Here is a 16,148-nt window from a genome sequence, read left to right on the forward strand (position 1 = left end):
TCTCCTCCTCCTTCCTCTGCCTTCTCGCAGCCACAGGCTCTGGGAGGTTTCCCATGGGCTCTGCAAACATGCCTCTGAGCCCTGCTGGCCCGAAAAATCCGGGATCGGCTCCCCCTAGATGTCCTCGTTCTGCAGACGGGTTGGAGGGGCTGGGGAGGAGGAAGCCCAGTGCCTCTAAGGTCCCCGAGGTCGGACTTGGCTCAGAGACATCCATCCTGCCAGGTAAGTCCTGTGTGCACCTGTCCTTTGCCACACGGGCTCATCCCAGAGCCCCGGGTATGCAGACGCCAGCGGGGGTCACTGTGGACAGTGGTGCGGGTTGGGTCTTGCACAGAGCTGAGGGACAAGCAGGGCTGAGGTCCAGCCCATGCCTCATGGCCAAATCAAGCCGTGGCAAGAACCTATGTCTGTCTAGAGGATGGGTACCTCCTTCTAACTCAGCCTCAGGCACATCACGGCCTCCCACCAGCCGTGGCACCAGCACTGCCAGGCTTAGCACAGAAATCAGCTACCTAATGAGAAGATGGGGAGCCTGGAAAGGGGGCACCAGGCACAGGGCAGGATGGACAGGAATCCCTGGGGCCAGCAGGGCCGGTGGAAAAGACATGGCAGGCACGGTGTGGGGTGGTGACCCCTCCAACCCCCCCACCTGCCTGTGGATCTACAAACCAGTGGGGGCACTGCCAGAGCCCCAAGGCCGGGAGGAAGCCCTCTGACGGTTATGTAACTCAGTGCACAAGCCTGGTTTCTCGGGAAGACTTCAGAATGCATGGCCCGAACGTTGACCTTGCCCTTGAATTGTCGAAGACAGGGTGTGCAGAGCACAGCCTCGGACCTATCCGGCCTGATACCCCATCCCCAGACAGTTAGGCTGCCCCCCAACAGGCTCTCCCACAGAGAAACAACATGGAACCTTCTGTGACCTTCTCTGACCCACCTGTTCTCCACTGGAATGTCAGCACCAGGATGGCAGACCTCTGTTTTGTTCACTGCAGTACCCCCACATGCCTAATACAGTGCCTGGCACGTAGGCCCATAATCACTTTTTGTTAAACGGGTGCTTAAATGAACTCTCGTGACCCTTGTCTCTCTCTCCTGTGCGTCTACACATTTTTGGGATCACAATAGTCTGGGGACCAGAGGACCGAATAACGGGAATCAGGGGGGATGGCCACGGTGACCGTGACCTTGGCCTGTCCAGGATGCTGCCCTTCCTGTGGCTGAAGCTCAGAGCTACGTGCCCTCTGAACCTCGTTTCAGGACCAGTTCCGTTTCCGCAGCCGCTGTTTCCAACAAGGAGGAAAAACACCTCCTTGATGGAGAGTTAGGTCAGCGCTCCACCCCGATTCCATCAGCCACTGGAGCTACCGGCCCAAAGCCATCACTTCTTCTCTTCCTTGGGCCTCTCCAGGCTTGTAAATGAACCAGCCGGTCCCCCTACCACAGACCGGAGGAACCCATTTCCTTCCCAAATGAGCGTTCATTGATGTCCCATCACCATCAATTTGGGAAAATCGCTGCTGGGCCCCTCCTAGCCCGCATGCCCCCCCAAACTCAGGTACCATGGGCAGAGCCTGAGGACAGCAGGAGCCTAGAGCTGGGTGGGAGAGTGTGCTGCACATTCCTGATCTGCCCCCCCCCCCATCCTTGTTCCCACTTTCTACATCCCGCCCTGGGCCTCCGGAAGGCACAAGCCCTGTGCCGAATCCTTGGGCTCCCTTGCCTCTGGCTTTGGGAGGAGCGCGCAGGGGAGTGCTATGCCCTTAGCTTCCTTCCTGCGGGCTGCGGTGAGGGGGCTGCCTTCCTTCCCAAAAGCCATAGCTCCTGCCAGGCAGCCCTGTCCTCACGGCTTCCTTCTTGCCAGCCCCCATACCTGCTTTCCTCATCTGTTCAGGTCCAGGAGGGGAACGGCTCCCCTAGCTGCTGGCTCTGGTGGACTCACCATCCCAGGCGGGGGAGTTCTCTTTAAGCCCGCCCACACCTTTGTAAATAGTCCCTCACCAGCTACCCTTCATTCTCCCCATCTGAGCAAACCAGCTGCTTCCTGCTGGGACCTCAAAAAGCTACATTGTCTGACCTCTGGGTCAATAGTCATGAGAACAATCCAGAAAGAGATTGTAGGGCTGTGGGGACAAAGAGGGGATGGGGCAGGGAAGTAAAAAGGAAGAGCCAGTGCCAACGTCCATAACCTCAGGTAAGCTCAAGCAGGAAATGGGGAGGGGATCGTTTGTTTTTCCACGCCTCGCTCCTCACATCCCCAGGGCTGGTCAGTGGGGCAAATCTGCTCTCAGAGCCTTAAGAACCCCCTGATTGCCCTGGGTAGGCCAGAGAATGGCAGGTTCTGAGTCAGGGTTGATTTCCAGTTGGGCCATCCCCGCCGGGCTGAGCACCAGGGGTCGCCCCGGATGGCTGTGCAGGCCACGCACTGTACAACTTGAAGGGTCTCATTTATGCCATAGTCCATGTAAGTGGCATTCCTTGAGCAGTGCGTAAGCTGCATGGCTATGGGCGGTGGCCCTGTGGAATATTATCTGCTTGCTTCAGTGTTGGCCCTCAGAAAGCAGAAAGAAAGGACACGTGGAAGGAAGAAGAGAAGGTGAGGGAGGAGGGTTGGAAGGCAGATCTAGCCCAATTTTTTCAGGTTCTGGGCCCGGCCGGAGCAGCCCAACACTTCCCAGGCTCCCTGGGAACCACATGCTGTACTGTTTCACCAGATGACTCAGAACCAGAATCCTTTCTCTTAGGAAAAAAAACCCGAACGATCCATAAGCAGGTGCACAGTGAAATGTGCTCCCTCTGAGGACGCTGGTATCGATTCTCCATAAATGAAGCCGGGCCCCGGCCCCCGAGGGGGATGCTGTGAGCAGCTCTGTGTGTGTCTTAGCTAATGGGAAAGGGAAAGTGGCTTCAAAATGGTGCTGTTCTTCCACGTCCAGGCCCCTTCCCTCGCTGTGGCTCCATCCTTCCTCCCACGGAGGTATTCCCAGGCCCAGGGATGAGATCCAGCTTTAGGGTGTGGGATGGGGTCTGTCCTCGTCCAGGATATGCTGCGAGTCAAAGCTGGGGGCCAACCCAGCCACAGGCCCGGGCACAGGTGGGGACTCCCCTAGCTGGTGCCGAGAGCACGTACAACCCCCCCCCCATCAGAGCCTGCGTCTGCCACCCCTCCTTGCCTTCTCCCCCAGGCAGCCTGCGGGTGCGGCTTCCTCTGATTTCTCCAGAATAGAATGCTGGGTGTGTGGGGTGGGCTGGGCAGGTCCAGAGCAGGTAGGGCAAAGTACTTGGGGTGTCACGGTGCCCCAGGAGGCTCGGCCTGGGTGAGCCTATGTCTTCAACCTCCTTGCCCCAGGCCCAGCAGCAGCAATCAGCAACTCTGAAACTAGCCATAACCAGCAGCCCTGGGGAGGGGGATGCCCACACCCTCATCTGCTCCAGCTCTGCCTCAGTCTCCCCAGACACGGGCCTACCCACCAAGGAAGTCCACTAGGATACCCAGCATGTCATGGCAGCATTGGACAAAAGTCCATCCTCTGGAATAACACCTCTGAATCAGAAAGGGAGCAAAAGAGCATCCAGAGAGCAGCACCCCCTTTACCCGCACGCGGCGCGTCTTTCCTCCAGCCGCAGCCCTCCCCCCTCCACGCACAGCAAGGAAGTGAAAAATTCTTGACGCTTACGAAGGAGATACTCCGAGCTGTCGTGGTCATAATCGTTGTCCTCTGGGAAGTGATTGATTCGGAAGCAGTGGCCTTTATAGATCCCTGGGGAGAGGAAGAGGGAAAGAACACCGTAAACACGCCATAGGTTCACGCGTCCACTCAGTCCAGCCTCAAGTTCGACGTGTGCGGCAGGCTCTGGGCAGGCCCTGGGCACGGAGAGAGGAGAAAGGCCCGCTCTGGCATCCCTGGTCTGTGCGAGGACAGACACACACACAGAAGGACCGCACAGAGGGAGCAGCGCCCCGGAGGTGACCATCTCACCGATGGTCCACATCTGGGCACCTGTAAGAGTGAAAGGCCCACCATCAATAATTGTGCAGGGACAGGAGGCATCGAGCTGAACTGCTCAGGGCAAGCAGGACATGCCATCCCCTGTCCAAGGGGACTGCAGATCCATCTTGAAAAATGACAAAGAATTTTCCCCTGGGAACAGGGGGAGGGGGGCCTTCTGGGCAGAGGAGGAAGCCGAGAAAAGGGAGGCCTGGGGTCAGAGCCTGCAGAGTGGTGGGAAGTTGGTGGCTGGACTCAGTAGGACTTGCGTAGGGGGAGGGGCTGGGGGCCCAAGTGGGGGGAAGGTCTGGGTCTGGGTCAGGTGAGTCGGGATGAAATCTGCCCCTGTGATCTCTGTCTTTCCTCTCTCGTAAACACTTGTAAATCCCTCCTAAAGCACATTCCAAATCTGCACTTGACAAACTGATTATGATCCCCTCACTCAGTGTGATGGAGGGAAGAGAACATGGAGACAGAGAAAATTCCAGAAAGGCTGAGACCACCTCCTGCCTTCTTTCCCTTTCCCGATCTCTGAGAAGTAGCCTCCACAGAGGGGGAGGCAGGACCCCCTGGGTCATTTTGTAACTGCAGGAGGAGAGGCCAGGCCTCCCTTCCAGAAGTTTCTGTCCTGCTCTCCCAGCCCCTGCTCCCCTGCAGTCTGGGAACGCCCAGCACAGAAGTGGACACAGGCAGAGAGGGGGGCACCGAGGGCGTCAGGCCCTGCCTTGCCAGCCAACCCCCTCATTCCTGGCTCGGCCTCCCTGCTTCTGCAAGGAGCTCATCTTGACAATGCTGCATGGCTGGGGCTGGGGCTGTTTCCAACTGTTCTGCCGCTGCTGCCAAGCCTCCCGCTGGCCTCCCACAGCCCAGCCTGACCTCTTGGTTGGAGGCACAGTGTCAGAAGCAGGGCCTGAGCCAGACTGGCGTCTGTCTCTCGGTGCTTCCAATTGAGAGAGGCCCCTGACGAGCTCGGGGCACGCTGCCCTTCCGCCCGTTTACCAATTAGCCGGCTCGCCAGCGGCCTCTCCAGGCTGTCCCCTCTGCGGGGGTCCTTAGCTGCTGCCTCCAGAAAGACGGGGTGCTGGGTGAAGACCCCCACTTCCTGAAGGCCCAGGGGCCTCGAAGGCCCACTGGTGGGTGGGCTAGGTTTGGTCAGGGAATGGTGGGAGGACAGACTGTGGGGTCTCAGAGGTGATGCCCCAAGTGGGACAGGCTTCAACAGTGTCCAGGGTGCCAAGCCAAGCAAGAACAACTCCATGTCCTCATCTGTAGAATGGGAACAACCCACGCTTTCTCTCCTGGGGAAGTTAGAAGAATCACAAGAGGCAACACTTGAAAGGCACTCAGATGAACTTTGGCCCTGTTGACGGCGCAGGGAAGGCTCGCTGCTAACCGACCCAGAAATGTCCCACCCTCTACTCTGTGGGTCCTTACTTTTCCGTGAGTGCCTGGGTTGGTGGAGAAGCACTAGAGATTGTGAGCGAGAGGAAAGAGCACGAGGGTGGGCTCGTGTCAGGCTGGCTGGGAAGCGGGCCACACGGACCAGCGTGGGCCAGCCACGCCCTTCCCTCACACCGGGCACCCACCCCCCAGATCCAGGGTGTTCATGAAAACGCAGAGCAAGTGTTTTCCAGGCGGGGGTGGGCTAGGCAGGAAGAGCCCTCTACCATTCTTCCTTCTCCCCACACACCTTTTTTGGGCCACTTCATGAGCCTAAACAAAATCACCAAGTCACACGTGCTTGTTGGAACAAGTCAAATAGTAAGAGGTTGGCAACGAAAAAGTAAATAATGTCTCTTTGGCCTCGTTTTCCAGAGGCCAACTGTGTATCTTCCCACGTCTCCCTCTGTGTGCCCACCTGCACTCATACACCTAGGGGAGGTTCCCCCCATTTTTTAAAATTGAACTTTTTGCTTGGAGATAATGGTGGATTTACGGGCAGTTGTAAGAAATAGTACAGGTAACCTCTACCCAGCTTCCCTCAACGGTAACATCTTGCCGAATTATAGTGTCACAACCAGGATGCTGACATGGTCACAGTCGAGATAGAAAATGTTTACACCACCTGGAGGATCCTTCAGGATGCCTCTTTGAGCCACAGCCACCTTCCTCCTGCCTTCCCAGCCCCTCCTTGACCCCTGACAACCAATGAGATGTTCTCCATTTGTACGGAATTGTCATTTCAAGAATGTACTTTCTATAAATGGACTCATACAGCACATAACCTTCGGAATTGGCTCTCTCCACCCAGCATTATTCTCTTAAGATTCACCCACGTTGCTATGTGTATAAACAGTTTGCTTCTTTTTATTGGCCGGCATTAAGCCACTGCATGGATGTACACGGTTTGCGACATCTGATTGCTAAAAGTGATTACGCCTGTGATATCCAGCTATTTCTAATAATGTTGCTGTGAACGTTCGAGGACAAGTTTTTGCGTGAACCTAAGTTTTCATTTCTCTGGGATAAATGCCCAGGAGTACAACTGCTGAGTCATATGATAGGTTAGTTTTATAAGGGACTGAAAAAAGTGATCTCAAGGATGCCTATTTTTTGAATGGAATTATACAATACGCTTCCATCCATAACCTGCATTTCTCCTTTAACAATATGGACAAACATCCTTCCAGGTCAGTACCTATAGATTGAACTTCTAGAAAAACTTGTGTCTATTTTTAATAAAAAATAATAAGTTGATATTAAGCCAACAGTTGCTGGAAGCCCTAGCGAGAAATAGCCTAGAGTCTAGGACAAGAAAGCTTGTTCCGTCACTGATAATGTGAAAGGAAAATATGCCCTTGGCAGAAATGAGGAAAGAAATATATTTATATATTCAATCTGAAAACAAAACTTGGGTTTGGAACTGTTGGCTTGCATACAGGCCCCTTTGCTCCCAATGCTCCTTCAATATGTTTTGCGAACCTCGATTCTGCATTTAGGAGAGAGATTTTGTATTTGATAGAAACTGTAAGTAGAACTCACACCGTCCAACATATCAACTGGGTTTTAAAAGCCATTCTTTTTAGTGGCTGCATAGCCATCCACAGTTACAGTTTATCAATTCAATGAGCCCACAGAATCTCTTTCTTGGGAGGGGCGCCTGGGTGGCACAGCGGTTGGGCGTCTGCCTTCGGCTCAGGGCGTGATCCCGGCGTTGTGGGATCGGGCCCCACATCAGGCTCCTCTGCTATGAGCCTGCTTCTTCCTCTCCCACTCCCCCTGCTTGTGTTCCCTTCTCTCGCTGGCTGTCTCTATCTCTGTCAAATAAATAAATAAAATCTTAAAAAAAAAAAAAGAATCTCTTTCTTGGGGCTGTGTGCGCACACCGTAGATCCCGCCACGTACAATTACGCTCAGAGATACATTGAATGCACACACGCGGCAGTCCATTGACCCCTCTCCCTTTCCTTTCTTCTCTCCTTCCCTCCTCCTGTGCTCTTATGCACAGACAGAAGGAATGGGCATTGTTGGGGGTTGAATTATGTCCCCCTGAAAGATGGATTGGTGTCCTAACCCCTGGTACCTGTGAATGTGACTTTATTTAGAAATAGGGTCTTAAAGATCTGAGCAAGTTAAGATGAGGTCTCACAGAATTCAGGTGGGCCCTGAATCCAGGGACCGGTGTCCTTATTAAAAAAAAAAAAAAAGGGAAATGTGGAAAGAGACACATACAAGGGAGAAGGTCATGTGAAGACAGAGACAGATACCGGAGTGATGTGTCTATGTGCCAGGGGATCTCAGGGATTACCCACCACCACCAAAAGCTAGGGAGAGGCAAGGAAAGATCCTGTCAACGTCTCAGAGGGAGCATGGACTTGCGACACCTTGCTTTCGGACTTCGGCCTGCACAACAGCGAGACAGAAGATTTGTTGCTCCCAGCCACCCGGTTTGCGACAATTTGTTACGGCGGCCCCGGGAAGCTTGTACACGTGTTGTGCTGTGTGGGAGGAAATGCGGCATGCCGCATTCACTCCCGGGAGGAGCCCAGACTTACAGGAAGGTGAAGGTGCCCTGCTCACGGTCCTGTTCTGTCTTCCTGCTCCTTAGTCAGCTGTGGGAGCCCACGGGCCGAGGTGGAGAAGTCAGGTTCTCTGGGCATCTCCTTGTGAAGTGTGCTGGAGCGAAACTCATGGTTTCTCAGGCTCAGGCTTCCAAAACAACGTGGCCAGTCGCCGGGTGTATGTCCCCATCGGGGCCCCGAATCTTCTCCTGATTCTCTCCCATTTTGGTCACCGCCAGCCTGGGCACCTCATTCCCTCCCCAAGGCGTTCCATGTTTAAACAGCTTTAACTTTGAAGCTCCTGAAAGCTCATGCTCCTCCATAGAACTCCAGCCACTGGTGCTACTTACAATCCCTAGGGATGGAAGAATCCCTCTAGCAGGTGTGGACCCTTCCAATCATTGGATGTGTCTGACAGCTGGACGCCAAAGCTACTTTCCAGCTGCCCAGGATTTGCAGGTGAGGCCCAAAGCGGAGGACAAGCAGTGGCCTACCAGCTGCCAACTGTTGAGATCTGACCCCTCCCCCAGCAGCCCTTATTAACAGGCAGGAAGCCTGACCCCCATTCCCATCCACCTTATCCCCAACCCTAGTCTAAAGAAGGGGGGCTGTGGAGAAGAAGGTGCCACTTGTCTTTGGTACATGGAGAGTGAAAGAGACTCCTCCCTTCCCCTAGAGTCAAGGATTTGGGTATTTCCTTAAATGAACGTCTTCTCTAGGTCAGACATCTTCAGTTCCTTCAGTCTTTTCTTTATTGATGGTTCCAAGAGACTTTTCCAGCCTAGCTCCCTTCTTTGGGTCAGCTTCCAACTCTCAGCTCCCCCACCGAACCCAATGTTTCAGAGCTGTCCCCTCCTCTCCTCTGGACTCCATGTTTCTGTTAATGGGACCCGGTGTTGACTCAGTCGCCCCGGAGTTTTTCTCAAGAACTGGCTCATGTCCCCCAACTCATTTCTGTTGAATGGCGTGTTTATTCCTAGGAACTTTGCACTTATCCCTGTCGAATTTAATTTTGTTAGTGTTGGCCCAAAGCATTCAATTGGGGAGAAAATGAATGGGTGATTTGAGAGGTAAGAGAGAAAGCCATTTCCAATCCACTTCACATGTGCTCTATCTCCGTGAACAGGCTATTTGCCATGTTATCCATTAAGTGATATTTAGGGTGCTTAATGATGAGATCCTGGCCAGGCCACATTGCAGGAATACTGAGGCACTCTTGGGGTCACTGGCCTGTGACCCACTCCTTCCTGAGCGTCAGGAAACCACTAGTGTAAAGAGACATATTTATCACATGGCCCCAGGTGAATTATTTCTTCATCTACAAAACTCAGGAATTGGGCCGGAGGGAGCCTCTCCTGCTCTAAGATTCTAGAACTATTTTCTGTGGAAAAGATATGATTGTGTGCATAGGTTAATATATCCATTTGTCTACAGACATCGTAGACCCCTTTTGTTAAAGGTATTTCTAAAGGCATAGGAAACATCTGGAAAGAAATATCCTTAAAATGAGCAGTGTTTTATTTCTGGGTGATAGGGTTATCAGCGAATTAAGGTTTTCTTCTTTATTTTTTTTTCCCCTGAATTTCCTACAATGTCTGAACATGAACCAGTAGGGCTTACTGAAAGAAAAGAAACGGGATCTTTGATTCTTAGTGGCTACGTGAGGGTCCTTCTGGAATGACCACAGATCCATTCAGATGCGGCGGCTGGTGAGTGGGGTGTGGACCGTGGGGGTGGGACCGTTGGGTGGGGTGTCCCCAGTGCGCCCCCCCCCCGTGCTGTGCTGCTCATTCTGGGTTATGCCCCTCCATGCAGCCAGGGGGAGCAGCCCCCACGACTTGGTGGGGTTGGTTACGGGGATGTAGGACTTTCAGTGCAAAGCGGAGTCGGTCACTGTCCGAGTCATTTCGGGGGGCACCCCCCTCTGACACAATCTCCATAAAGGGCCACTTCAGAGGTCTGTTGCCATGACGGGAGTGCTGGCGAGAAGACTGGTAGAGGGTGACCACGCTGAGGGCAATCCTCCGCAGACGCCTCTACTGCGTGCAAAGCATTTCCGGAAGTATGACTTCATTCGATCATCACGAACACTAACTGCAGCCACCAACACCTACTTCTCCGCCAGCGTCTTACTCCAGCCGTGCGTCCATGCGGAGCCGGCTCCACGCAGGGGACACCTACCCATACCTCGATTCGCCTACGCCCATCATTTCTGGCTTTTTGCCCAGGGCACTGGGCGTGTTCCCCGGGGGGAGCCGCACTGCACACCCATCCCCGCAAATGGAGGGATGATGGGTATCCCCCACCCCCCGTAACCGTTGTGCAGGAGGAGGGGAGCTGGTGGGTAAATCCTCCCTCCCGGGGGTCCAAACTGCCTGCTTCTGGGGGTGCGTTCCAAGGGACTGAACCAAATGATGGTCAACTCAGGGATGCCCCTGGCCCTGGCTTTCCCTCTGTCTGGGTTTCACTCACCCCAGCTTCCCCCCCTTCCCCCACCGTGCCCGCTCCCTAGGACCGCCCCCCAAGATGCACCCTCTGCATGCAAGCCCTGGGCTCAGGCTCCGGTGAAAAAGGTAACAAGCCGAGCACGTTCCATGCATCAGCCCATTTCATCTTTGCAATCACGCTCCTTTGAAGATGGAAGAAAGGAGCTGAGAGACGTTGGAAGGCCTGCTCCACGAGCTGCAGTGCAGAGGTCCAATTCAGAAAGCCCGGGCATTCTCCCTTCGCTGGAAAGTCTCCTTTGCTCCATTGTAGAGGCTCGGGGAACACCTGGAGTGCACGCGGCAGAGCGGCGGCACCTGGAATCCATCTTCTTGACGTCTCATCAAGTGATCTCCCCTGGTGCTACTTTCCAAGACCCCACAGCAAACATGGGGGGCTTCTGATGCAGCCTGGGCTGCTGGTCCTCCTCCCCAGGACAGGTGAAGACATGCAGCCACATAGCCGCCAAGAGCACTGGGTTTCCTGACGCTGCAGCTGAGACAAAGGCATCTCTGGGCCTTGGAAAAGGCCGCTGTGGATCCAGGGGGATGGTCGGAGGTGCGGAGAAGGCGGCCTGACACAGCGAGGCCCCTTTGGCTCAAGGACAGCATGAGTGTGAGGACATGGCCAAGGGCAAGTGGAAGGAGGTGCTGAGCGGGGCTTTTCCTGCGTCAGTCATCAGCCAACAGGATTTTCACTCTCTTGTGCCAAGCGTGGTCTGGGCACTGGAGCTACGGGTCTGAGCGAGGCTCCGTCCTTGCTGTCACAGAACGAGCTCTTGGCCGGGGGCACTGACAACACAAGCAGCTCAGAGGAATCGCTGTGAGTATCATTTCGGGGGGTGCTTGGGGTTGGAAGGCAGGGGACCGCATCAGAGGTGCTTTAGATTAGAGGCTCTTGTCCCGAAGTTCTGGCTGAGCTCAAAGCTGAGGTCGGGGGGCTCAAGGGTGGGGCCCACATCTGGGAACAGATGCCCGCAGAGGCTGCTCAGACCCATGACAGCAGAGCATCCCCATCCCCGCCCTCCCTGCCCTCCCGGGTCAATACGAGTGGAAAAGCCCAGAGGAGGCCCAGCGGCTGACGGAGGAGGTGAGGGTCAGGCCCACCCGTGGGCCAACACATTCCAGCAGTTTCATCTAAATCATCTTATGTGTTGGAAAATAGTCAAACAACACTTATTTTCCCAAACAGTTCTCAGTTGACTTTACAATAGTCTGCAGTGGCCGTCTCCTAGCGAGACCAAACTAAGGAGGTTTCGTTGGACTCTGCACTGCGAGCTGGGCCATCATATGCTGGTCCCAGCCCTGGTCCAAGGGCCAAGTGGACCAAGTCCTTACCTCGGGGTGAGGCACGTGGGAGAAGCTCAGAGGGAGCCTGTGCCTCTCAGTCCTGGCACCAATGACCCACCAGGACTGTTCCCCTCCAGTGTCTTCCCAGAGCAGCGTATCAGGCAGCTGGCCCCCAGCCCTAACCATAACTTCCTGTGGGAAGGGCGGGAGCAGTTTGGAAGACTGGTGGGCTGTATGTTTCCAGGAGGATACAGGCCTTTTTAGGAAGGACCCAGGACCTTGTGGAGGAAGTGGAGAACTGAGGGGTGGTCAGGCTTTGGCCAGGCTACGGGTGGGGGGGGGGTAGGGAAGAGTATTATCCTCATGGCAAGAATAGCAGCAAGGATTTACGCAGCAGCTGCTATGTGCCAGGCTCTATGGTAAGCACCCGTCACTTACTCACTTCACCTTCCTACTAAGCCTACGAGGTAGATAGGATGACTATTAATACCATTTGGTACTAAATGTCCTAGCCGGGATTCGAACCAGGCCACACGGCTTCAGCAGCCACGCCCTCACCTCCCTCGCTTTGGAGGCAGAAGGATGCAGCGCATTCTCAGAGCTACGAGGAGTTCTGATTGGTTGGGCATGATGCGGATGTATGGGTCCCCGACACTCTTTAGCGGCGGGAAAACTTGTTTTCCTGGACTCCTGGGCAAAGGGGCACTGGCTGATGGCCGATGGTTGAGGCTGGATTAGGCTTCCCTGGGAGGTGGAGTGCTCGAGCTGGAGGCAGGGTAGTGGTAGTCAGGACAGTGGTAGTAGGGGGTGGGTGAGCCCGAGGGCAGAGCTTGGCTAAGGCTGGGAATCTGGGGGGGCGCTGCTGTGTTCACAGGAGACGCTATGATGGACAGCGTGAGCGGAGGGTACAGGGGGGCAAAGGGGTGCAGGTAGGCCAGCTTGTGTTCTGGCAACTCGGATGGCGTGGCATGGGTGGAGAGCAGCATGGGGGATGCAGAGACGGAAGAGGCCGGGCCAGGTGTGGGGGTCTCACGTGGTAAGCGGGGAGATGGGGCTTTATACATGGTCTTCATGGAGGGTGACTTGAGGTTGGAAGCGGCCGTGGCCTCTCCTGAAGGGAGGTGCCTAGGGTGAGGGTCGTGAGGAGTGTAGAGAGAAGAAGGGCAGCACGGGGCTATGTGAGCAGAGCCCTTCATTTGCGGAGACCCTTGTCCTGTCCTTCGATGTGTTTGCAGATGAGGGACTGGAGGCCAGGCCGGAAGGGCCCTGGGCAAGCTGGTTCCAGCATGGAGAGGCGGCCTGTACTCGTTCCCGGGGCTGCTGTAACAACGTACCACAGACTGGGTGGCTTGACCAACAGAATTTCACTCTCTCGCTGCTGGAGGCCAGAAGGCCACGATAGGGGAGGGCAGGGCTGGTTCCTCCCAAGGGCTCTGAGGGGAGTCCATTCTGGGCCTCTCCCCTAGCCATGGCGATTTGCCCGCAGTCTTGGCCTCACTTGGTCTGCAGAGGCTTCGCCTTGATTTCCACCTTCGACCTCACACGGTGTTCTCCCTGTGTGCGTGTCTGTCCCCACATTTCCCCTTTGTGTGAGGACAGCAGTCTTCTGGTTCAGAGCCCACCCTAAGGACAGCATTTTAACTTGATTATCTCTATAAAGACCCCACCTCCAAATAAGGTCACATTCTGAGGTCCTGGGGTTAGGACTTCAACATAAGGGTTTGAGGAGGGCTCATAATGCAGGGTGAGGGGTACATGGCCGGCATCTAGGCCTGGGGCTGGAAGCCTCCATACTTCTCTCACCCCTCAAGCTCTTCGCTCTGCCCCACCTCCTGCTACTCTAATCCCCCCTCAGAGTTCGCCTCATGATTTCTCCACCTCCACGCTTATCTCCAGAGAACCCTCCCGGTAACTGTGATTTCCCACTTGGCACGCTCCGGTGTCCTCCTACGGGCTGGCCTCTCTCCAGCAGCAGCTGGAGGCAGGCTGTTGGGGAACCACTGTCTGGGCTCCCGTAGAGAAACTCCAGGCTTGAGGAGGCAGTGTGGGCTGGGCTGGATTTTCCTGGGGGTGCCCCAGTTCCCTGGCGCATGAGTGATTCTGGGAGACCCCATTAAGCCACGATGACCTTCAGTTCCTTCATCCAACTTACGTCGATGGAGCACCTGCTGTGCGCTGGATGTCGGGCCCTCGGATGGACAGAGCATTGCTCGCTAACAGCTTGAGTCCTTCCCTTACTCAATGCAGGGCCGCCCTGGGCTTCTCGGCTTCCTTTGCAGTTAATGCTGTGGTGTGACCGAGTTGATGAACAGAGTGTGAGCGGAGCTGATGTGCACCCTTTCTGGACAAAGCTCTGGAGAAGTGGGGGCGTCCCTCCATCTCTACGCCACCGGGAATGGCCGTGCCACGTGACAGAAAGGGCCTGAGTCCCTGGATCCGACTGTGGAGGAAAGCTGCCCGCTAAGAGGTCTATCCACTTGGAACTGTTCCTTGAGCAATAAATCCACTTCTATGGAAGTTTAAGACACTACACGTTTTAGTGTCTCTGTTCCAGCAATAACGATACAAGAAGAGAACAAGGCGGCCATGGCCTCCACCATCCCGGAGTTTCCCGTTACGGAGTCAATTATGACTGAGGGGAAGAGGTCTGAAGGAGGAGGCCGGAGTTTCAGAGAGCACTTCACGGAGGACCTGACCTGGGTTGCCGAGCGGAAGTCAGGAAAGCTTCTCCTCGTCTGGAAAATGGAGAAATATTTTTATGATCTTTCAGAGCCAAAGGGAGGCCCAAGGAGGCCCGTGTTGGTCAGAGCACTTTGAGAAGGATAAATCCTGAGGCTGTTGTGAGGGTGGATATATAGTTTCTCGGAGATGCCTTCAGACCAGACCAGAGTCCTCCACGTCCCTTCCACGGCCACGGGGATTCAGAGCCTGGGTGGCCTCCTCCGGTGTCGTCATACCCGCCCCCAGTGCCTGGGACATGTTTCATATGTGCTCTTCCCTTCTCTGGGTGGCCCTAGGTTAGAGTCATTGAGAGGCCTCCTCGGCCTAGAGGATCTGTTGGGGTCTTTCCTTTGATAGAGACATGGTTCATCCATTTGACCCTTTACCCATCTGTCTGTCCTTCCTTCAAGATTTATTTATTTGTTTTAGAGAAGTGGGGGGAAGCAGACGGAGAGGGAGAGAGAATCCCAAGCAGACTCCATGCCAAGCACAGAGCCTGATGCGGGGCTCGATCTCACAATCCTGAGATCATGACCTGAGCCGAAACCAAGAGTCGGACGCTTAACCGACTGAGCCCCCCAGTTGTCCCATGCCTGTCCTTTCTTTTACTTCAGTATTCATTGATTGATGCCAGGCCCCCTGGGAGCCTGAAGACATTGGTCCTATGGCAGGAACTTACAGCCCAGCTTAAAACAAGCGAGCCAGTGACACATGCTATGAGGGAAGTAGGGGGTTCATGGAGTTTCGAAGAATGAGGGGGAAGTGCTGGATGGGGTGTCTGGGACAGCTCCAGGGAATGAGTTTCCGGAAGAAAGCAGGCATGGTGAGGAGAAACGGAGGCTGAGAATGGTATGTGGGGCTGCTGTCATGGAGTGCCTGCATCACCCTGTAAGTGGACTGGATTGAATGCCATTGGCCTCGAGGTGCCATTGTGAGCTTTCCTGCAGCTGGAACAGTCTCCTCATGACTAGTGCAGGGAGCCCTAGTCCCTGGAGGCTCTGCGGGGCTGTGATTCTATTCCCAGCCCGGCTGGGTGTCTCTTGACCTGTTAGGTCTGTGGCCCTGCCCGGAGGCCCCTTGGGGGTCTTGTCTTCATCCCAGAGGAGCCCAGCTGCCTGGGAGATGGCAGGCTCTGCTCCCCCAGGATTAACAAGCTCCCCTTCATCGCTCCCCTCACATTGAAGCGCCTTGTGAGGAGGGACGCATTTAAACTCTGGCTCAGAGTTGCAGCTTCCTGCAGCTGCCAGAGGACCATGGCAGCCTCAGTGTGGCCGCTGCCAGAAGCGTGGGGCGGGGAGGCCAGCGGGGGACCCGGGACTCCGCCTGCCTCACCCACTGTCAGCCACAAGGAGGGAGCCATATTGAGGAGTGATGGATGCCAACGGAGAAGAACGGATTCCACAGCACCTTGGACCCCAGGCCTCCTCCCTCAGCTCTTGTCTGCATAACAGATGGTGGTGTGGGGCTCTATCTCCAAGAAGCCTCCTCCCTCTAGCAGTCTAGGTGAGCTACCTAGTCCAAAAGGATGTTTCTCTTAACTAGGAGAGCCCTAGTGGAGCATTTGTGAGAGGTCACTCTTGTCCTTAGCAACAGAAGGAAGACAGCGCCTGTTTCCAAGGGGGCTAGACTCTGGCTCAGTGTCTGCTAGGGTTCTGGTTCAAGCT

The 16,148-nt window shown here is 55.1% G+C and overlaps 1 protein-coding gene across 1 annotated transcript in view; it reads right to left on the minus strand.

The window, feature by feature from the left end:
• Positions 1-16,148, minus strand: part of CACNG4 (calcium voltage-gated channel auxiliary subunit gamma 4) — a 59,554-nt gene that overhangs the window by 8,891 nt on the left and 34,515 nt on the right. Inside the window, exon 2 of the mRNA XM_002924622.4 lies at positions 3,678-3,761. Within this exon, the coding sequence (XP_002924668.2) occupies positions 3,678-3,761 (84 nt within the window). The remainder of the gene's footprint in view (positions 1-3,677; positions 3,762-16,148) is intronic.

This window comes from Ailuropoda melanoleuca, chromosome 13 (genome assembly GCF_002007445.2).
Source record: "Ailuropoda melanoleuca isolate Jingjing chromosome 13, ASM200744v2, whole genome shotgun sequence".
NCBI classification, from domain to species: Eukaryota; Metazoa; Chordata; class Mammalia; order Carnivora; family Ursidae; genus Ailuropoda; species Ailuropoda melanoleuca.